The sequence below is a fragment of the Xylaria bambusicola genome (genome assembly GCF_022495145.1).
Source record: "Xylaria bambusicola strain CBS 139988 unplaced genomic scaffold F5B22scaffold_15, whole genome shotgun sequence".
NCBI classification, from domain to species: domain Eukaryota; kingdom Fungi; phylum Ascomycota; class Sordariomycetes; order Xylariales; family Xylariaceae; genus Xylaria; species Xylaria bambusicola.
The window spans coordinates 73,548-93,885 of record NW_025953568.1 but is presented as its reverse complement, the minus strand read 5'-3'; the positions used below and the strand labels follow the sequence as shown (position 1 = coordinate 93,885).

The 20,338-nt window shown below is 49.3% G+C and overlaps 8 protein-coding genes across 8 annotated transcripts; 4 read left to right on the top strand and 4 right to left on the bottom strand.

The window, feature by feature from the left end:
- Nucleotides 1–371: 371 nt before the first annotated feature.
- On the bottom strand, nt 372–2,976 carry F5B22DRAFT_601972 (fatty acid desaturase-domain-containing protein). The gene is made up of 2 exons (XM_047974649.1): nt 2,432–2,976; nt 372–2,336 (listed from the first exon to the last, which is right to left on the bottom strand). The coding sequence occupies exons 1-2, from the start codon at nt 2,614–2,616 to the stop codon at nt 821–823; spliced, it is 1,701 nt and encodes a 566-aa protein (XP_047831806.1). The 5' UTR covers nt 2,617–2,976; the 3' UTR covers nt 372–820.
- Nucleotides 2,977–4,437: 1,461 nt separating this feature from the next.
- Nucleotides 4,438–7,024, bottom strand: F5B22DRAFT_95398 (uncharacterized protein). Its single transcript, XM_047980725.1, has 4 exons — nt 6,962–7,024; nt 6,775–6,903; nt 4,836–6,713; nt 4,438–4,694 (listed from the first exon to the last, which is right to left on the bottom strand). Exons 3-4 carry the CDS (start codon nt 6,328–6,330, stop codon nt 4,636–4,638), a joined length of 1,554 nt encoding a protein of 517 aa, XP_047831805.1. The 5' UTR covers nt 6,331–6,713; nt 6,775–6,903; nt 6,962–7,024; the 3' UTR covers nt 4,438–4,635.
- Nucleotides 7,025–8,202: 1,178 nt separating this feature from the next.
- F5B22DRAFT_95396 (essential for mitotic growth 1) lies at nt 8,203–10,120 on the bottom strand. The gene is made up of 3 exons (XM_047980724.1): nt 9,961–10,120; nt 9,160–9,431; nt 8,203–9,069 (listed from the first exon to the last, which is right to left on the bottom strand). The coding sequence occupies exons 1-3, from the start codon at nt 10,001–10,003 to the stop codon at nt 8,593–8,595; spliced, it is 792 nt and encodes a 263-aa protein (XP_047831804.1). The 5' UTR covers nt 10,004–10,120; the 3' UTR covers nt 8,203–8,592.
- A 541-nt stretch (nt 10,121–10,661) lies between these two features.
- Nucleotides 10,662–11,378, top strand: F5B22DRAFT_95372 (uncharacterized protein). The gene is made up of 2 exons (XM_047980723.1): nt 10,662–10,969; nt 11,053–11,378. The coding sequence occupies exons 1-2, from the start codon at nt 10,818–10,820 to the stop codon at nt 11,243–11,245; spliced, it is 345 nt and encodes a 114-aa protein (XP_047831803.1). The 5' UTR covers nt 10,662–10,817; the 3' UTR covers nt 11,246–11,378.
- A 1,241-nt stretch (nt 11,379–12,619) lies between these two features.
- On the top strand, nt 12,620–13,721 carry F5B22DRAFT_95310 (glycoside hydrolase family 25 protein). Its single transcript, XM_047980722.1, has 2 exons — nt 12,620–12,921; nt 12,988–13,721. The coding sequence occupies exons 1-2, from the start codon at nt 12,781–12,783 to the stop codon at nt 13,501–13,503; spliced, it is 657 nt and encodes a 218-aa protein (XP_047831802.1). The 5' UTR covers nt 12,620–12,780; the 3' UTR covers nt 13,504–13,721.
- Nucleotides 13,722–13,732: 11 nt separating this feature from the next.
- On the top strand, nt 13,733–15,872 carry F5B22DRAFT_94884 (uncharacterized protein). Its single transcript, XM_047980717.1, has 5 exons — nt 13,733–14,160; nt 14,332–14,548; nt 14,655–14,746; nt 14,816–15,310; nt 15,376–15,872. Exons 1-5 carry the CDS (start codon nt 13,939–13,941, stop codon nt 15,586–15,588), a joined length of 1,239 nt encoding a protein of 412 aa, XP_047831801.1. The 5' UTR covers nt 13,733–13,938; the 3' UTR covers nt 15,589–15,872.
- F5B22DRAFT_94926 (uncharacterized protein) lies at nt 15,873–16,788 on the top strand. Its single transcript, XM_047980719.1, has 2 exons — nt 15,873–16,290; nt 16,399–16,788. Exons 1-2 carry the CDS (start codon nt 16,156–16,158, stop codon nt 16,726–16,728), a joined length of 465 nt encoding a protein of 154 aa, XP_047831800.1. The 5' UTR covers nt 15,873–16,155; the 3' UTR covers nt 16,729–16,788.
- Nucleotides 16,789–17,007: 219 nt separating this feature from the next.
- On the bottom strand, nt 17,008–20,329 carry F5B22DRAFT_94919 (P-loop containing nucleoside triphosphate hydrolase protein). Its single transcript, XM_047980718.1, has 3 exons — nt 19,728–20,329; nt 17,568–19,665; nt 17,008–17,508 (listed from the first exon to the last, which is right to left on the bottom strand). Exons 1-3 carry the CDS (start codon nt 19,815–19,817, stop codon nt 17,288–17,290), a joined length of 2,409 nt encoding a protein of 802 aa, XP_047831799.1. The 5' UTR covers nt 19,818–20,329; the 3' UTR covers nt 17,008–17,287.
- Between the last annotated feature and the right edge of the window lie 9 nt (nt 20,330–20,338).

Genomic DNA, 20,338 nt, shown 5'->3' with positions numbered 1-20,338 from the left:
TAGGACGAAGGAGGGCCACATGCAGCCAACATTAATATACCTAGCACGTCTATAACAACATACAATGGGAGACATGCATTTGAGTGATGTGATGAGCGTGCGTCTAGTTTCAACCCAGCATTCTGGAACCATTGAAAGCCTTGCAGACAAAATTACCGGATCAGTACAAGTTTGACAGTCTAGTGATTTCCCAAAGCGAAGGCCAAGGTTCACCCCAATAGAAAAACCTTGCTGGATACGATATATCATTTGCTTATTGCGGTAGAGCGTGATGAGATAGATAACGACTTCTAGAAGGGAAAGTACAAAAACAGTTTAGTGCTAGGAGGTTGCGGAAGCATTGTTTCCATACATTCTATATTTGAGAAGTGGTTATAATTAAGGATTATGTAAATGTAGATTTCTAGCGACATCACAAGTTCTAATGCGATAGCTTTACATGTGAGGCTAGTAACATTGGGCGGAACACGTTATATGCTCATTTGCATCTTGTACGCCATGAGATAGATCTACCTACGTACACGCCTCTCGATTCGAATACACGCTAGGTACTAGGTATAGATAGACCTAACAAAGGTAAGGGAGCATGTGTCATCAGGTCTAACCCTTTCTCGACACTCTCTGACTGCCCACATATGAACATATCGGACAATGTTGCTCATCCCCGTGGTGATACACCTTATCCAATAATACATGCTTAAGGAACTAAGAGCTGAGTTGTCATATATGACAACAGACATGAGTAGGGTTGCTTGCATGAGAAGCAAAATTCTGAATAATGCAATCATCTATGTGCAGAAGCCACATCTATATCACTAAATTAGTGACTATGCTCATGCAAAGGGTCCCCGCCTGCAGTGATAACCTCCTGACACTTTGCCAAGATAGCAGCCTGTCTTGATACTTCAGCTAGTGTCCCAACAACCATCTTGTTTCCATCTACGAAGCCATATAGCGCATAAGGAATGCCAACATCATTGCAAAATTCTTGTACCAGTTTTTGGGTCCGACGAAGGTTGTGGCGCGGGATTCGAGGGAACAGATGATGGATGACTTGAAACTGCAGCCCACCATGGAAGAAGTCTAACCAAGCTGGACAATCGATGTCCATAGTGGTACGAAGCATCTTTTGCGGAAAGGACTCGTGTGGGCCTAGGTCAGATGTGCTCATCGCAAAGTGTGATAGGCAGATCTGGGCATGTACAGGCATGGGAACGACATGGCTAATCAGAAAGAAGACAAACCTATCCCAATTGGTAGGGAGGGTCTTGTACAGAATGCCATATCCGAACCAAGTCCAGAAGAATAGTTGGCCCACAATCTCCAAGTGGCGGTGCCACCAGGCTGGTCCTTTCCGGGGACCTTGACCAAGGATTAAATAGGTCCAAGAGAGACGGTAGAGGTTGAGGCGACCAAAGGAGAGAAGGATATAATAAGCGTAATGTTGAATCCGGAGAAACACTTTGGCTACGGCGTCGTACTCCATTACATGGTCGTAATATGTAGAGCGCAAAGACTGGAAAAGACGGTGAGAAACAGCCAGGAATGGCATATGCTCGATGTCTGGATCATGTTCCGGTGCGTTCGTTACAACATGGTGAACGTTATGGTTTTTTTTCCACCAGCCCAGAGATAAACCACCCAAGAAGTCGGCAATGATAATGCCAATGACCGAATCGGTGTGGAAGTCATGGGTGATGCCCATATGACCGGCGTCATGAGCTGTAAAGACTAACTGGTGCCATAATGCCCCCAGGAATGCAGCGCTGGTAGCATACCAACCCCAGCGAAGGAATAAAAACGAGGTAACAGCAAGCAGCGAATAGCGAAAGCATTCGACAGCATAATCCAGGTAATTGCATTGGTAGAGGCCTTGGTCTTTGACACGCTGGTGCAGTTCCCGGTATTTGGTCACGATGTTGTCTTGCGTTGCAGAATCTATAGGTGGGTATTTGTCCAAGTCTAGGGCGATTTTCTCGTGGGTTAGAGTGTTCAGGAAGGACATGCCTCTATCTTCCGACTCAACAGACGAGATCGAACAGACTGATGCCGCGCTTGAGGAGGTCACTGGAGTATGGCGCTTCCGAAGAGCTCCTTTCACATTGACGTCAAAAACGGGAGAAGGAGGCCGAGATTCCGAGTCGCTCGACGAGGCCGTGGAGGCGGCAGAGGTAGTCGGACATTCTAGGTCGTTGTCGATCTTTCCCTCGGGGCCAGTTTCGGATAGCCGTCTAAACTTGCCTCCCTGGATGGGCGGGGTGAAGTTGGACCATCTGCCTTCAAACTTTCCAATGCGGTACCGGTTCATCTGCTCTCTCGCTTCACGGGAATGGAGACTATATAGCATAGTCGAGAACGGTATCAGCGAGGGTCACAGGCAAGGTGGGTTGAGCAACGGCAGCGGCAATTGCAAAGAGAGGGGGAGACGCACGCAGTCACTTCATCTGTAGCATCCCGTCCGATCATGTGGCGAATGGCTTTATCACCGCCAGGATGATATGGCGCCCATGCATCAGCCTTGATGACATGCTGATCGAGAATGAAAACCATGCGGCCATCGGCTACGAGCCCCTCGATCTCTCTCCTGGACATGGACGGGTAAGTCCTGGGAGCCATGGCTGGTCCAGCGGCAGCGGCAGCTCCAGCTCCTACCAGCTATGAGTGTTCCACGTATCTTCAGTGTGAAAAGGCAGTGGTGTGCAGAGCCATTCCAATTGGTATGTGCCGGACCAAATAAATATCTTGGAAACACCAGGTCTGACCTGGGAGCTGGGAACCTGGGTGTGGTTTGAACTTTATCGCCTGATCCACCGAGGCGGCGAGGCGGCGGCGGAGGAGGGTGGGTGGCGAGTGGGCAGGTTGGGGAAGCTAGCACTGTTAGGACTGGTTCTAGACAGGGGCGCTGACAGGGGTAGCCGAAAGAAGCGGTGGGGGAAAGGGAACTCGGGGAGTGAGCTACAGTAAGTACCTAGGTACCTACTTTAGGTACCTACCTACTTCTCTTCTACATACTCTACAGCATACTGATACCTACCTCGAGATCGGCTCTGGATATATGTATGAACTGGGATCGCGGGCCATCGTATGTTGTTATGAGCAGCCATTTGGTTCTATTTTCCGCTGCGTAATGCTCTACTGACCACCTCATGGACAATAGCGAACCCGTCATCTGCCCATCTGGCCCATCATTTCTCACCGCTTCAGTGCGAGCACGTCACGTCTACTGTAGCTTACCAATATCAGACATCCCTACTCCATCCTTTTCATTGCTTCGTTAAGTTACCCAGTTAGGAAGATCGGGATGCTATCAGGCAGCAGCGATTGTTCTACGGGACAGTCCGGCCTGGTACGGGAGTATGATACCTTGTGCAATAACTACGTAGACTGACTACCATACTTATATATAAAATCAAAGATGCTGGGACACCGCTTAGCCCATGCCAATGCTACCAATAATCGCTTGGGGAGCATATGTGACCCCTTATACTTTAAGATATGAGAACAACTTAATATGTAAGTAAATATTTGTGTGTGTGAGAGGTCCAGTTAACTAAGAGAGTGAGTGGTCAAGGGTGATCGAGGACCATGGCTGCATGTGTATGGTAGCATGGAGCTCAAGTTTCAACCAGGTCCCTCATCGTTTGAAGAACCAGTGTTTCTTATTCTGCTGTAAGAATCGTTATGAGTTCCTCGTAATGACATTGAGATTTATGATTGGGTACTCCTTCAAGGCTAACCAACCTTCATGTATGAGAACGTATCAATGGCATGATAAGACACCTCTTTTCTCCAGGCTCCTAGTATCTCAAGAAGCTTACTCCCATCGGAATCAGTAGTGAAAAACCTCAGTCACATGTGCATTCACGTAAGTTATAACACTCCTTTTAAGTAATATTCGAATACCTACAATAGATCAATTCAACCCTAAACATCTCCCCTTAAAGGATTAAGTTAGTATCTCTTATTATCGGCACAGTGTCACATATTTTCACACACGTATATATATGCATGCGCATGGCCCCTCGCCGTCTCTTTCGCGTTGGACACCCCGTTTTCCTCAAATCCAGACTAAGATACCTAAAGTAAGCGCTCTGCTCAGTCGACGAAACAAAAGAAAGGCAAAGGTTGTCCGTTTCTGATATGCACCATTTCTATACAGCGTCTTGTTTCTTCTATATCCCGCCTTGTAACTTCTAATACGATGTCGAAAAAAGAATCTAGAACTGGCCAACATTCCCATCCCAAATATCAATTTCCAGTTGTTTGATTATTATAATATAAGCCCGAATAACACTTTCACGTTCTCTCTAGATCTCCAACCTCTTTTCAACTATTAAATCCAAACAGTCGTCAAGTTGAGTCATATTAGCAAAATTGTCATCGGCGATACGCGGCTCTCGCTGGTTCTGTTCCATCCCTTATCTGAGTGCCCACTAAGTCTATGTCTTTCAACTAGGAGATTCATCGTTCCGTCTATCGAGTTGGTTATCCGCCGATATCAACGGATGACGATACTGCCGTAAATGAAACTGACAGATGGCGGCTGTGGCGAAAAATCTGTCAGACGAACCTATATAGGTTCGAAGTTCTGATGCAGAATTAAGTAGAAGGAAATGTCCAGTCCCGTGCACCGGTTTACTGGATGATGATACGTTCTTGGCGCTGCAGGAAGGGTATATCTCTAGCATGAGGTTCTAGAAGGAAGAAATGAAGTTAGAAACAGCTCGTAACCACACATGTGTGTACTCCGAGCTCAGGTCATATAGAATCTCTCCACTCTTCTTCTTGTACTGCTGCTGTTGGTAGTAAGAATAGAGGAAAGCCAAAGTACTTACTGGGTCGTTCTTCCCCGACACAGCTAATACTGTCACTTGGCGCCACGCTAGCCTTGTCATCTTCATCGACGAGATCTTGCCAATCGCTCTCTTTCGGTGGCGTTGGAATATTGCGCGCTGATACGTAGCTCGCCGCGCGGCTAGGTGCCTTGGACTGTGTCTTAGCTGGCCGGACCGTAGTAGCAGATTTATCGGTGCGTGCCGAAACATATGTTTTGGCATCGTCGCGAGGCGGGCGCACGGTACTATGCCTGGAGCCCGCATGGCTGCGCCGGTCATCATCACCGCGCCTTGATCGTGATGACACATGGCTACGAGCGTCTGGTGCCTGCGAGGGGGCCTTGGACGGAGCTTTGGAAGCGACTGGATGGTGTCGCTTGAATAATTCCGCATGAAGCTGAGATTTGGGGTTCGTGGTGTGTCGAGTTTCAGCCTGGCTGACTGGCTCAACTTCAGTGGCGGGACGAGGTGGCTCGGGAAGTTGCAAACCGACGTTGCTGTTGTGCTCTGTTTCAGTGATCATCAAAGGTTTCCGGGGGGAGCGGTCCCGCGTGCGTGAACTTGGGCTATGGCGACTGGCCCGATCATCAACTTCCACAGGTGGACTACCAGCTTCCGGACGCCGTGTCGTATAAGAAGGGTGTGGGCATTGGTTTGGTCTAGGGGGGTACTGCTCTGGATACCTCATTTTCTCAACGGTCCTCTCTAACTCGACATACCGTGGTTGGTGGTCCTGATGCGGCTCAGGGTACGTTGCTCGACGTTGAAAGGGCGGTGCCTCGAACTCCTGGCGAGGAGCGCGTTCGCGGTCCTTCTTTATAAAAGCATATGCAAGTCCGGCTCCTATGGCACCTGCCGCAACCGCACCTAGCACGGTCCCTACTGTAGCACCAGTGCTGAGGCCTTTTGAGGCCTGTTGTTGGGGTGGAGAGGATTCGACAGTAGATGTAGTGAAACTCCGTCGAATAATTCTACAGGCTTCGTCATCCGTGCTCGGCATGATGGTCGCTAGGCCAGGTCGTGATTGAGAAATTGAGCTAACAACGGAGCGTGTGGCACTGATGGTCGAGGTGGCGACGTCCAAATTCCATTCAAGGACTCGAGTAGCCTGGCGCGCGGCAGAGCCTGTACGATCCGGGGGAAGGTAGACGATTTCCATAATGTTGCCCTCGAGATCAGTTGCGCTCGCTCGGCTTTCACCGCTCAACCCGTCGTCTTCCTTGAGGAGGATGTTAGAGTTACCATTCGGGTTAGCCCTCCTTGCGGCAGCGTGAAAAGCGGTCACAGCGGACGGCGAGCTGACCGAGAGGACTATACGTGTCGGCCGGGGTGCGCTGATGCCAGTCTTGACCTCGAAAATAGGCTCCGAGTTGCCAAAAACAATAGCGGATGAGTTCGCAGAGGTAAATCGTAGGCCTAGGGGCTGAGTGACGGCCGAGTAGAAGGAGGCCGAAGAAGGGAGATTCTTGACTTGGACGTACGGTAGGGCTTGCATTTGGGGCGGGCCGAGTGAGGATGCAACCGGCGTAGTGAACGATCTGGAAGAAAATGTAGTGGGTTGGATGATGTATCAATGCCCCTCTTTTCGACAATGTGAGGTCGTTGATATGTAGATATAATGTGCTGGGTAATGGAGCGACTACTTGACCGATATATATAAGCCGAGACAGGGGTAGACTCTACTGAGCTAGCTATACTATACAAGCCCTGGAAATTGAGATTATAACTCCCGCGTCCTTGCCGGTCAAGGAGGCAACAATGACGGATGTGAAGATAGTGAGTTCGGCGTCTTCCTTAATGTGTGCCAATGAGCTTTGCTTTCAATCTTCCGAGTTGACGAAAGGAAGAAGGGTGAAGGGAATAAGGAAGTCAAGTGTTCTAAGCAAATATGAGATTAGCAACAGTGTACAACACCGTCTCTTAAAGGATCCAGGAGTACCTCTAAAGAAATAGCTAGCCAAGTCAGAACCAGGTATTGGCGAGGCAGCTTATTATCAGGTATAGATGCAGGCTGGGTAGCTTTGGCAGGTACGAGTTCTTCAGCCCGGGTATTGATGCGGCCCGTTACCTGTTCCCATATTAGCTGAAGTGCCATCAAGCACTCCTCAGAAGACGGACCCACGTACCGATACTTCTCGATTAACTAGATAATACGAGAGCGAATAGGAGATGGTGGCAAGGTTACAACTAGCTCGTGATATGTCAAGACGTTATGTTTTGATGATGTTGGACTAAGTATAAGAAACGGTCTGCATTTGAGGATTCAGCTAGACCGACATTCCTTCAGACCAATCGGACCAATCTGCTGCCCTCCGGAAATCTCCATCGTCACGGGTGAAGTCTCCAAACCCTCCGGTGACCAGTGGCATATGGGTCTCTTGGCAGCGGAGGGGCTGCCACGTTGATTGATGCCTTACTTCTAGAACTGGGGCATGTCATGTCCCCTTTGGGGCCAGCGAGATGGTGCTTGCATACTGCCCACACGATTCGAGGCGATGTGAGGCCACCACCTCACAACCGGGATAGTAGGGGTTGACAGTCTGCAGACTGCTCCAAAGAAAGACAGCCGCAATGCGGATTCCAGACGTGGGCCTGTCGTGGTCCAATCAACGCAGCCCGTCTAACACAGCCCAAAGGACGCGCAGAGCAGAGTGAGGCCGGCGAGCCGGGAACCATTGGTGGCATAGGCAGAGCACTAGAGGGAATATTGGATCGATATAAACCCTCACCATCCCCTCTCCGTTACGCTACGCTAGATACCTACTCACCCCTCGCCCCTCGACTGGCCGTGGGGCTTTACACGTGTAGGCCGCAAGACACAAGCGATTGTCTGTAGGTGGAGCCCGGACGCTGCGCCGTGACGCTCCCCTTTACACAACAGACATATCCCCCCACTTGTCTCCGCCAGTCCTGGGGTAGCGATTAGGAAACACAGGGCGACCAGTCTGAGTTCTGCATGGTTACAAATCGGATCCATGATTCATTCTATGTCCTTTCTTCGCTATCGACTATTCTTGCAGAAGGCTCTGATTGACAACGACATGGCGAACTAACGCCAACGTCAAGAAGAGCCACCTCTTGTCTCTTTTCTCATGTATTCATAACGATAGACGGTAGACTTAGCCCTGTTAATTGAGCCATAGTACGTAGTAGCAAAGCAGATGATGTGTTGGATGCACACCCCCAATGCACGAGTTACCGACCCAAACTTCGACTGGGATGTACTCCGTTTCACACCCGTCTCTGCTCAAAACTACCACCTGAGAATACGTAGCTCTCTCGACCTGTCTAATCAGCCTCGGTGATACAGCAATAATCCTCAGCAGACCTGGCCAAGTACATGCCTTGCTTCCTAAAATATAGTAAGTTATGGACCAAGGTCAAACCCTGGGGCCGGTACATATCAGAACGCCGATTTAGGAACGAGGGGATGGGTGCGGGTGTCCCGACGGTCTACTATAGAATAGAAGACAAGAGAATACGAAGGGAAAATGGCGGGCTAGGTTGAATTGGCCCGCCGAGACGGTGAAAACGTCTTGGATCTCATGTTGAACGCCTGATGTTTTGGTTGTAAAAACAGAGACAGAAAAACTCGTGGACCCAAGCTCTAGGGACGCCTGCATTCACCGCAATGTTGTATGACAGATCCTGCAGAGACCGTCGACCGCTCATGGCAACCTCATATGCACCACCGCCCATTCATCCCACACATTATGAAGACATGTACTAATGTCTCACGGAGGATCCGGAAGCGGGCTTATATAATATCCCAAACATCTTCAGCAGCGTGGCAAAACTTGCTGCAGGCAACGCTAGCCGACAGACTGTAGTTACTGATCGCGATCTTCTCGTCTACGTACTCATCGGCGAAGTTGTCGGAACCTTTAGCCATGGCACCAACAAAAACACAAATGCTCTCCTTGGGCTTAAGGTTTTGAATATAGTCTCTCGGTCGCACGATCTGCTCGTCAAAGCTAAGAGTAACCTTACGACAATTTGGCGGTAGATGGTCGGTGATGGGGTTTTGGATGACACGTAATAGCTTCTCTTGCGAGTTTGTGGACCGAATAGACAAGCGGTGGAGAAGTTGAACCATCAAACCAGCGAAGCGTTTGAAGGTTCGCGGAATTCGCACCGTCGGCGAAACCTCGATCAGGACACCCTTCGCGGTATGTATGTATATTTGGAGCTTTCCAGCCTTGTTTATGGGAGAGTCGAGGAGAGTCAGGAGGCACTATGTTAGTTGGTCGCCATCAGCATGTTGAATGCAGACTTGAGGACAGAGAAATGTTGGTTGGGCAACAATAGGGGCGGGACCACGCACCTGATGCGTAATGTCGGGCCTCGCGTCGCTGATATCACGGTTCATCTTGCGCATGACACCGATATGTTCATCGCTATTGAGGAGGGAGTACTTGTCCTCGCGCTGCATGCCCATGCGACCGGCACCACCACCATGGGAAGCCTTGTAGGTTTCGAGGCTGGCGTTGGAGAGCACAACGATAAGCCTCTGGGTGTCCTTATCGCTCGCAGCGATGGGGACATTTTGTTCGGCGACGAGCTGAGGGAGGGCGGGAGGCGGGAGTGACTGGGTACCTGTGGTTGCAGCCATATTGTTAAGAATGCTGCGCAAGCAAATGTAGAAGGATCTGCCGGAGGATCAAAGAAGGCAGAAGGAGAGAGGATTGAAACGCTAAGCTACCGAGGCTACATAGAGGTAATCCTCCCCTCGTGAGCTTAGACCACCCGAGCACGACAAGTGCAGCTGGCGTGATGGTAGGCAGGTAGCGTAGCCGATGAATGCATAGGCCGGGTAGGTAGCGGTAGCAATCACGAAATGAAGGGGAAGAAAAACATTAAGACGAAACAAAAACGACCATGTTATGATTATCACTCGGTTTTTGCCTCTTCAGGTATCTTAGGTAAGAGGGGTAGCGGCCGTAGAGGCTCACACCAACTACCTACCGGTAGGTCAGATACCTATGTAGGTAGGTAGGTAGGTAGGTGGTGGTCGTGGTGGTAGTAGTTGGTCGTTGGTCGTAGGTTGTAGGTTGGCAGGACTGAGAGAAGAGGGGCCGAGGAAGGCTAACGCAGAAGAATTCAGAAAGAAAATCCGAGGACTTACGAGGACGCTTCCCTGCGCGGGGATACTCTGGCGAGGCAGACATGTTGATGGTCGTTTCGGGTTGGGGATTATACTTTTCTTCGCTTCCCGGTCGTCTAACGAGATGCTTGTGTCACTACCGACAAATGTATTCAATTTACCCCTCTCGTTGGAGCGCGCTCACACCAATGTAGGCCAGTAATAATAATAAAAAAATAAGTAGATAGGAAGTCAGGTATGTATTTGTGATAGATGCGGACTCGAGACACTAGATGAGAAGTAGCTTTAGTCGAAAATGATCAAAGTCTAAGACTTCTAGAATTAATTGGAATTCCCAAATGGCGAAAAAGAGGAGAGGAAAAGCAGACAAAAATAAATAAAGAATCGGTGAGTGACGGCGGCCGGGTTTTTGCTTTGGTTTTTCAAGAAAGCCTCCTACCACAAACTACTAACATAGGTACCTTTAGAATACCTGCTATGATATGCTACGCTACGTAGCTATATAGGCAGTGCTTAACTTACTGTATGTACCTAGAAAGTACACTGCATGGCACTAGGCCAAGTCCGAAAGAGGAAACATCAGCTTACATAGTATACTTGGGGTTGTCGATCGGCCTTGGAAGCTTTCAGATTTACTCCGGTCCGCGACAATACATGCATGCCCACACGCACAAGAGAGCGAATTCGGCCGATTGTTTTTTTTGGTCTGCCTACTACGTTGTAGCACCTTGTAGAAGTCCTGACGGACAAACCTTGCGGCCGATCAAAACCTATTGTGCCCGGCGAACTCACATGCAGTACCTACCTAGTACACGTACAAATACTGAGACCCTGCAGCATTAGATCGGCTATGGATTCGGAGACCGAAAATCTCCGGCATGACGGCGATTTTCGGCTGTTTCCTATTCAAACTGAGTACCATAGTATTGCCTGTAGTGATTTTCGCTGCTTATGCTGTCTCGATGTTATGTCGAGCGTATGATTTTGGGCCGGCGGGTCGGCGATTTTCACGTGTGCAATACAACACAAGGTGAGTGAACCCCGAGCGAAAAGGAAACCTCCGATGTCCGCCTTTTCCCTCGTGACTGTTGACCACTTTGCATAAACCACTAGTCCCGAGATAGTGTCATATCTAGCCGAAGTCTTCGTCTGGTATCCTTCACCATTCGGTGTTTATTGTAGTTCTCGGCGTCATCCTCACTTTTGGACTGCCGATTGGGTATACGTTGTAGACGATATAACTCTGTGTCAGGTCTCTTGCGAGAGAGGACAAACCGTCATGTTGGGTCCACGAGATACTAGCTAGGCCATGATCTGCTATACTTCTGTTGGCGAGAGTGAGATAGATGAGTCCGCTGAGATTTGTGGCACAACACAGACCAGGAAGTCAAACTCGATGCCACATTGCATAGAAGGCGCCGGTGTCCCGCGCCGTGATCAATGAACCCAGCAGCATACTCGCCAAAACTAGAAGAACTACCCGATTGAATTACAGTTGTCGAAAAGCTATAGAAGTGTTCAAAGGGGAAAACTCAATTAGCTACTCATCTTTGCGTTCTTGGAGATGCAGGTATGCTCAATGTTCCGGCTGAGGTGGGGCATGTTTCAATACCTAGGTACATCATGACATGTGCACTATCACTCGTATCTCGTATCAGTCAGCGGGAGCTTCGACGATGTTGTCGGGCAAGGGCATCGGCCTTCATTCCCGCTAGTGAGTTTGTCCATCATCCCACCTAGGTAGTTAGTAGTACTTTTGGGTAATATCCTCAAGACGCTTCTGACGTTGCTCACAAGCCCGACACAAAACCCTCTTCAACCGTTAATTCGTTGTCATAAACGAGTGTCGAGAAGAAGGTAGAGCTCCCACAGAACAGTCACACGCTTCACACGTCTTGACTGTCACCCATGAATATCAAAACTCTCATTATCAGTCGGAATATTCGCAAGAACGCAAGCGAACCTCGACTCCTCCCAGTTCGGAGCGGATACCCTCGGGGTACATTACATTAATTTCTACACAAGTTTCAGTCCCTTTCAGGAATGTGGTTATATGAGATTATCTATTAGTCCTTAATCGTATCACACACATTAGAGACAGTAAGACAGCCCATCGACGATGAATTAGCAGGAGAAACAAGGTAGGTCATTTTCCCCCGGTCCTCGAATCTAGCTATTCGCCTATGAAACATAGGTAATCAAGTATAGGAGACCACAGAACCAATCTCGAGCGAGCAGTTGAAATCTAACTCAACACGACGTCTACTGCTAGGGCTAACGTAGAGCTTTAAACCAAATGTTGAGTCCCATTCATGACGATAGACGATAGAGATTGGGCGGAATTCAGCCGCCCACCACTAGCGCAATGAAACCCTATGAACTGCCTCATTAGTTTCACTTGTTCCAAGATCGGCAGGTGAGCGCCACGAAGCTTGCCTTGGTGTAGCCTCAACGGTGGATGACATGATGGGATGCGCTCGATAAATAGAAACGATACCATCCAGATCCTTGAACCCATCTCAATTAGTCGGAATACTTCCACCACAAGATCCACAGACTAAGGGAAGATCGGCAGTTCGACATGCCCATGCCATATCGCACCTGTGTAAGAGGTATTCGTTACCGTAACGAGCGAATTACAGGGTCATTGGCTTGCATGTTGATAACGCCTTTATTGTGATTCGCCGCCATCATGTGGAACTTCACAAAGGAGCAGTTACGCGATGGCGACTCGATTATTGGGAGCACAGCATAAAGCTCGACCTTCGCCCCCATCAAAGTCGATTTGATCGTGACAATCACCTCAGTTCTAAGATATAGCCGCAACGGTTCGAACCAACAATGAAGGCTTGTATAATTTCCCTCCTGGGACTTGCCAACGGCGCTCTGGCAGCTGTCCAGGGATTCGATATCTCCCATTACCAGTCAAGCGTCAACTTCGCTGGAGCTTACAACGCCGGCGCCCGATTCGTCATAATCAAGGTGAGGCCATCTAGCACGGCTTTACTATTGGAAAAACAGCTAGCAAGAAGCTAATATTGCGAACAGGCTACCGAGGGCACAACCTACCGCGATCCCAAGTTTAGCTCCCATTACACCGGTGCCACAAATGCTGGCCTTATTCGTGGGGGTTATCACTTTGCTCATCTGGACGTGAGCTCCGGTGCAACCCAGGCGAACTACTTCCTTGCTCACGGAGGTGGATGGTCGGGTGATGGCATCACCCTCCCCGGTATGCTTGATCTAGAAGGTAGCTGTGTGCTCTCGCCTAGCGCCACTGTTGCTTGGATCAGGGACTTTAGCAATACCTACCACTCCAAGACAGGAGTATATCCTCTCATATATACAAATCCAAGCTACTGGCAAACCTGCACCGGCAACTCTAACGCCTTTGTTAACACCAACCCACTGGTCCTTGCTCGGTACAGCAGCAGTGCCGGTACTCCTCCCGGCGGCTGGCCGTACTACACATTCTGGCAGTACAACGATGCCTATAGCTTCGGCGGAGACAGCGAGGTTTTCAACGGTGATATGGCTGGACTCCTCAGAATCGCTCGTGGATAAGTAGACCGTTCGAGCTTGATGAGTCATAAAAGCTTGAGTGTATCTACCAGTATGGCCAATTTGCGATGGACTAAATGAATAAATACTCTCGAAAATGAAGCTCATTTCAATCTTCCACTACGTGTTGAATCGTTGCGAACTCTTATAATGGATGGTACAGCTGAACGTTCTGATGCTTCTAGTAGTATAAAAATATCAACCAAGGATTGTTATATATAACGAGAGCTGGTATTAGATGGTGTAAGTCGGCTTTAGGTTTACGAGTTCCCGACTTCGGGCCGGATACCCTTGTGATATAAACTGTGGGTCGCCGTGTTCTCGTTTTTTTTTTTCTTCCCCTCCAGTAAACGCCAGGAAGCAGACCGGGAGGAAACAACATTTGTAAACAATTCACCGAATAAGACTACACAATACCCCAGGAGAGTATTTCCGAGAATGAGTTATGGAACACAAGCCGGCGGGCATAAGGGGTTGTCCGGACCGGACCGGCACAACCCGGTCACATCTATGTCGCCGCCTGCCGTGCACCCTGACGGTGGCGATGGCGACTTGACATCCGCGCAGGAATGCAGGAGCTATATGAGATGTGCACGTGAATTTTATGAGAGGAACTTTGGGCTGTTCTTGGTGTTCTCGGCGCAAACTTTTGGCTCAGTGGTGCGTTCTATCTCTACTGTTACCATCCAATTCGATTGCTACCCATTCTGTCGATGAATCCTATGCTTAAAATCATTCCTTGTTTAGAAGACGGCCACGACCCTGGTCTTCTTGCTGATCCGAAGTCAATCATTGCTATAGTCTACTAATGGTGTGTGTGTACTATTGTAGATGAACACGGCGGCAAAGCTATTGACAGCCAAAGATTCGCCGAACCAGTTTCATGCCCTACACATCATCTTTGTCCGCATGTTAGCGACGGCCATTTTGGGCACATTGTACATGTGGTATAAGAAAGTCCCCAACTTCCCCATGGGCCCGCGAAATATGTTTGGTTTGCTGGTCGCGCGTGGAACCTCTGGATTCGTGGGGCTTTTCGGCCTGTACTGTGAGTGGCATCTATTTCGATCCTTGAGGAGGATTCACAGGAAATGAATGCATATCTCTTGGCACATGACTGAATGAGTATCAAGTCTGCTAACGTTCTTTCATAGACTCGCTCTCATATTTGGAAATATCAGATGCTACCGCCATATCCTTCCTAGTGCCAACTTGGACTGCTTTTCTTTGCTATATCTGGCTACATGTGAGTTGTATTGGGGATTAACGGTGTCTGCTGTGGGAAGCAATAGATGATATCTAACACCTTATTTAGGAGCCATATCGCATCCAAGAGGCGGTCTCGGGCCTCATTTCCCTAGTTGGCGTTCTCCTTATCGCGCGACCGGCATTTCTGGTTAGAAATCCAAGTGTGTCAGCGCCAGATCTGGAAAATTTTGCAGTGACGATGTTCATCGTAGACGGATCTCTGGACAGCCCACCAGTCGTAGGCTCTCCTTCCTCACCGCGGCGGACGCTTGCTGTAATCTGTTCTATCCTTGGCACCTTCGCAGCCGCAACGGCTTACAGCACAATCCGGGTCATCGGTAAACGAGTCCATTCGCTGATTAGTGTAAACTATTTTGCGGGATTGTCAACGATTGCCTCTGGCCTGATTATCCTAGTTCACCCAGACCTCCAATTCATCCTTCCCAGGGGAGCTCTGCAGTGGTCCCTATTGCTCATCATCGGCATATCTGGATTCCTTCTACAATTTCTGTTGACCGAGGGACTACAACGAGAGAAAGGCGGTAGAGCGACGAATATGACGGTAAGGCGCAAGAGGAGTAACGTGAAATGGTCAGAGTATACTGCTAACTTTCACCGTATTCTCAGTATTTTCAAATGGTGCTAGCGCTTATCATCGAGCGAGTCATCTGGGGAACGACACCACCGGTGCTGAGTCTCGTCGGTAGCGTTTTGATTATCGGCGCGGCGATATGGCTGAGTCTGCAAAAGGCCAAGCCAAACGAGGTAAAAGTAAGGACTGCTCCTATTGATGAGGAGACTAGCTTGCTGGGATCCAGTAGGAGACAAGGTGAGGCATAGCACACATAATAGGTACATGACATGAAGTTAGGACGAACAATTAAAGATATTATCCATTTCAATCCATGTATACACTGTTCCGAATAAGAGGCGCATTGGCGTGGCATATTGTACTTCATTCGTATCCAAGGGAGATGAGTGACTGATAAAAGCCTTTTTCATTTTCATTTTTTTTTTCTTCCCAAGCATCTACACGTTGATTTCATCATTACCGAGTCTCTGGGCTTTGATGCTCATATGTATCTATAGATAATTGGCCGTCGGCAGGAAATCCTTCGTAGGTACGGAGTACATAAAGGTAGTGTGGGCGCCTACCAATCATAAGTACCTACCTACTGTACTCTAAGTGCTGGAGCGATAAGCCGCAACCTCCAAATAAAATTCCAGGGACCCGCTAATCCTTGAGCTACAATTCTAGAACACATCAATCGACGACTACCTCGAATCAGTCACGCCGTCTGCCGAGACGATTCGCAAGCCAACCTCTAGCTTCCGACAACCATAAAAATAACGAAACCGACCTTATCGCAAAAGCAAAAGAGGGCCGCAGACAGGCACCCAAAGGAGATGGCGTCGGAAATCGCCGCCGGGCTGCGGAGGGCGGCCAAGGAGATGCACGGAATCGTTGTGTCGGCTGGCCTGATGGACAAGACCGTCAAGGTACGATTGGGTGGCCAGAGGTGGGAGCAGAGAGTTCACAAGGTATGTTCCACTCTCAATTAACTACGAGCATCTATTCACTACCACCACCCTTGCCTTAACGAATTTCCTGACTGGATGCGCATCACTAATGTATTCGTCTGCCAACAGTGGTTCAAAGCCCCGCGGTACAAACTCGTCCACGATCCAGCCAACTCGTTGCGCCAGGGCGACGTAGTAGCCATCACACCGTCGTGGCGCGAGTCGCAGCACGTGCGACACGTAGTGAAGCACATCATTGCGCCGTATGGCGTCGGCATCGACGAGCGGCCGCCCATCCCGAGCCTAGAAGAGCGAGCCTCCGAGCGCATGTCTAAGCGCAACGCCAAAGACGAGCAGAGGATGCTTCGCCGCTCTGCCGCTGATGCGGGCGTCGCTACGAGCGGTACTAATAAAATCTTGGAGGAGGCGGGGAGAGCCGTGGAGCCGTCGGCTTCATAACAGTGCTATCCGTATAGCAGCACTCTGAAGAAGAGCCGTACTGCCTATGTCTCGTGACGCTTGATATGAATGAATGACAGACTGGGTATTGGCGTTAAGAGGTAGTCACTCAGCTAACTCTACCATATACTGATATTGCTGAAGATTACGGATGATAACTGAAGAGCTGAGGCAGGGGAGAGAATCAAACGCGCAAAATCGAATGGCGACTGTTTATATTCGACAATTAGCCGGTATAACGAAAAATGTTTCATCCCTTCCTCAGTCTCCGAAGTGAGGAGAGAGATGTGTAGGAATAGACCCGCTAGAAGACATGGCAGGGAATCAATATATATGAATATATATATACGCGTGTGTGTATACATGATATATTCGAATAATGTAACAATACTTATGCATACCATTGGCTAAGATGGATGGAGACCAATATTCAAGCCCAGCAGATATGTTAAAGTTAGTATTGATGGCACTAATCAGCTGAACACGGTTACGAAGCTTTGTCTTCTGTTGGAACGTATAAAAGGCAGATATGACTCTTCTGCCACCGAGTGGGTTGATCTCAACCACCACGTTCACCGAATTGCTTAGCCCACTCTTCGTACTCCTTTAGTCCTGCCTTATCCACGCTGGGCCGTATTGTTCGAAGACTGGCCCGAAAATCCTTCAGTTCGATCGGCCGAATCTGATCCATGGTCATGTGGAGGACAGCTTCACCGAGAGAACGGAGCGGACCCATAGCAGCGTCCTTTGCCAGCGCTGTAATATCAGATCCAGAGAAGCCTAGTGCGATATCGTTAGTATGTTATCGTTACCAATCTTCTGGTTAGCAGTAATCCTACCATCTGTCAAGTCGACCAATGTTGAAATGTCGGCATCTGTGAGGTTGTGAGTCTGCTGTCCGAGTAGCGTCTTGAATTGGGTGGCTCTAGTCTCTGGCTCCGGCAGAGGGATGTACTGCCGTCTTACAAACCGACGTCTGGCAGCTTCGTCGATGGCCCATGGTAAATTGGTCGCCGCCAAGACGAGGACTCGATTCGCGTCTCCTCGATCTTTAGTGCTTCCTGGGCTTTCACGGCCTGCTGCGGCTCGTTGTAAATCACTCCATTGGATTAGAAATTCTGTCTTGATTCGCCGAGTTGATTCATGATCGCCTGACCCCGACCTCTGGGATAACAAGGAATCAATTTCGTCAACAAATATGATGCTAGGAGCTAATGTCTTTGCCAGAGCAAACAGAGCACGAACTAGCTTCTCTGAGTCACCAAGGTATTTGCTCGTAAGACTACTCGCTGATATGGAAAAGAACGTAGACTTCGACTCTGTTGCAACTGCGCGAGCCAACATTGTCTTGCCCGTACCTGGGGGCCCGAAGAGCAGCATGCCTCTGGCAGGTTCGCGTAGGCCCATGAATAGGTCGGGTCGCAAGAAAGGATACACTACGGTCTCTCTCAAGGCATTTTTAGCCACTTCCAAACCAGCTACATCGCCCCAATAAACTTCATCCCCTTCCACTACAATCTCGTTAAATATAGCCTTTGCGGCTGACTCGTCAATACCAGGTGGGAGATTTCTAAGAATTTTCTTCTTTTCCCTTTCCCATTGACTCTTGCTGTGACTGTGTTCATCTTCCCTAGGGTTATCTGGCGACTGGATATCAGAATCGTCGGTCAGTGGTGTAGTCTTTTGCTTGCCCTTTCGTTGTGACTGACGTGAGCCTGGTGCCATATCTTCGCTTGACGAAGTTGGCTCCTCTTCTCGTTGACGGCTGGAGTGATAACGACTAAGCTTATTTGAGCTAGTACTTGGTTCATCACATTTGTCTTCCACTTGCAAGCCTTTGTGTGTCTGGTGGTCCCCTTTTGGGGCTTTTGCTGGTCCCGAACTGGAGCCCCTGGGGGTCCCATGCTGGACGTCTTGATTTGAAAAACTTTTGGGCAATGGCCGCCGTTTACCAGCTGAGTTTGGTATTGCACGTTCTTGCAAGGAAAGTGCATTCAAAGCGCTCGAAGCCGCGCCTAAAGCAAGTGGCGACGGTGCAGTCGTGGCGTCGTCACCTAATATGCGTGGAGTTGATTCAGTGTCTGATAAGAAGTCGGTGCTCGGTATTGTCGGCTGGCTGTGTGTTTCAACCAGCCTTCTCGTATGGCTGTCCCAATAGCTTTGGTTCGTCGCTGTGCTACGTCGTGGTTGATCATGAGAATGCCTTAATTCGGCAGGCTGGGGTGATGCATGGCGGATATCTGTTGTAGCATCTAGACTGGCTCTCGAGTTACGGCTGCTCCATGCTAATGTGGCTGCTTTACTGGCACCAGGACCTTTGCTGGATTTAGAAGGAGTCATTCGGGTGGACCTGAGTGATTTGTCTGACATGCCTGACCGGAGTGTTGTACGCATTGTCCTCTTATCAGGACTAGATGACCTTTGAACACCCTTTGATGATGATGGTATGGAACTGTAGGGAGGCAGAGACGGTGCCTGTGCGGAGGATGTAGCTTCGAACTGGTCTAGGATTTGGTCTATTGACGAACGGCGACCAACAGCCGCCCGATCTGAAGAGCTCCTAGAGGCTAGAGAGGGGCGCTGGGGCAGAGGTGGCTTTGATAGCTCAGTATATGTTATGGCAGGTATGGTTCCATCCCCGATCCATCCTTTACTCGGTGTGGAGGACTGAGATGGACGGTCATCTTGCCCAGCTTGCCCAACCCCTTGTCGTTGCGGTGCATGGTCTAGAACCTGAAAATCTTGCCGGGACAGTCGTAGGGCTTCGAGAAGATCTATCCTCTCCTTGCATTGGGACTCCAGCTCGCGCAAGCTCTGAACGAGGGTGCGCTCGGTCTCGGATTTAGGCGCGTAGTCGCCATGTTTTTTACTGGCTGTGCCGGTTCGAATCTGTTCAAGCGCGTTCTTCCAGCAAAGCGTAGCCTCCTTTTCATCACCCTGTGGGTAATCCTGTTAGTAAGCAAGACACCAAGTATCGTCGTTGGGAGCTGACTGGATACCTGACTCTCATAATAGACGGCGGTTGAGCACTTCAAGTAGCTCTCGTCGTATGTCTTCTGTAGGCTTGCTAAGCCTCTGCTGGACCACATGATCGCACCGAGGCAATCGCCAAGACACTGGTTGATTATTATTTTCCACTCCTTCTCTATCCGTTGTCGCTGGAATATGGTCGTAAAAGGGTGTACTATATATTGTCGCAAATGCAATTGTGGTACACGATCACAAGCTTTGAGCGTAGGGCGGCACGACGAGGCCCCGGGAAGCGGCAAGGACACGACAATAGTGCGAACGTGCTACCAGTCTCGCCTGCTTGCAAGGCTCACTACGGAAAGACATGGATAGTATTCCTAGTCTGTGAACTGATATGTTGTGAAGGAGCGCGAATGTCTTCTTTAAACCAATCACCACCGGCGTGGTGTAAACAAAGTAGAATTGAATTGATGTAGCAATCATTTCTACCACTCACCCTGTGACGTCGTAGGAAATCGTTAAGGTGGCTGTACTAGGTATGTAGATGACAGCGGCCTTACGGCACTAATGGCGGGGGTTAATGCCATGTTCCTACTAGGTGCCTACCTAAGGTAGTACACCTGTACATACCTCATACTAT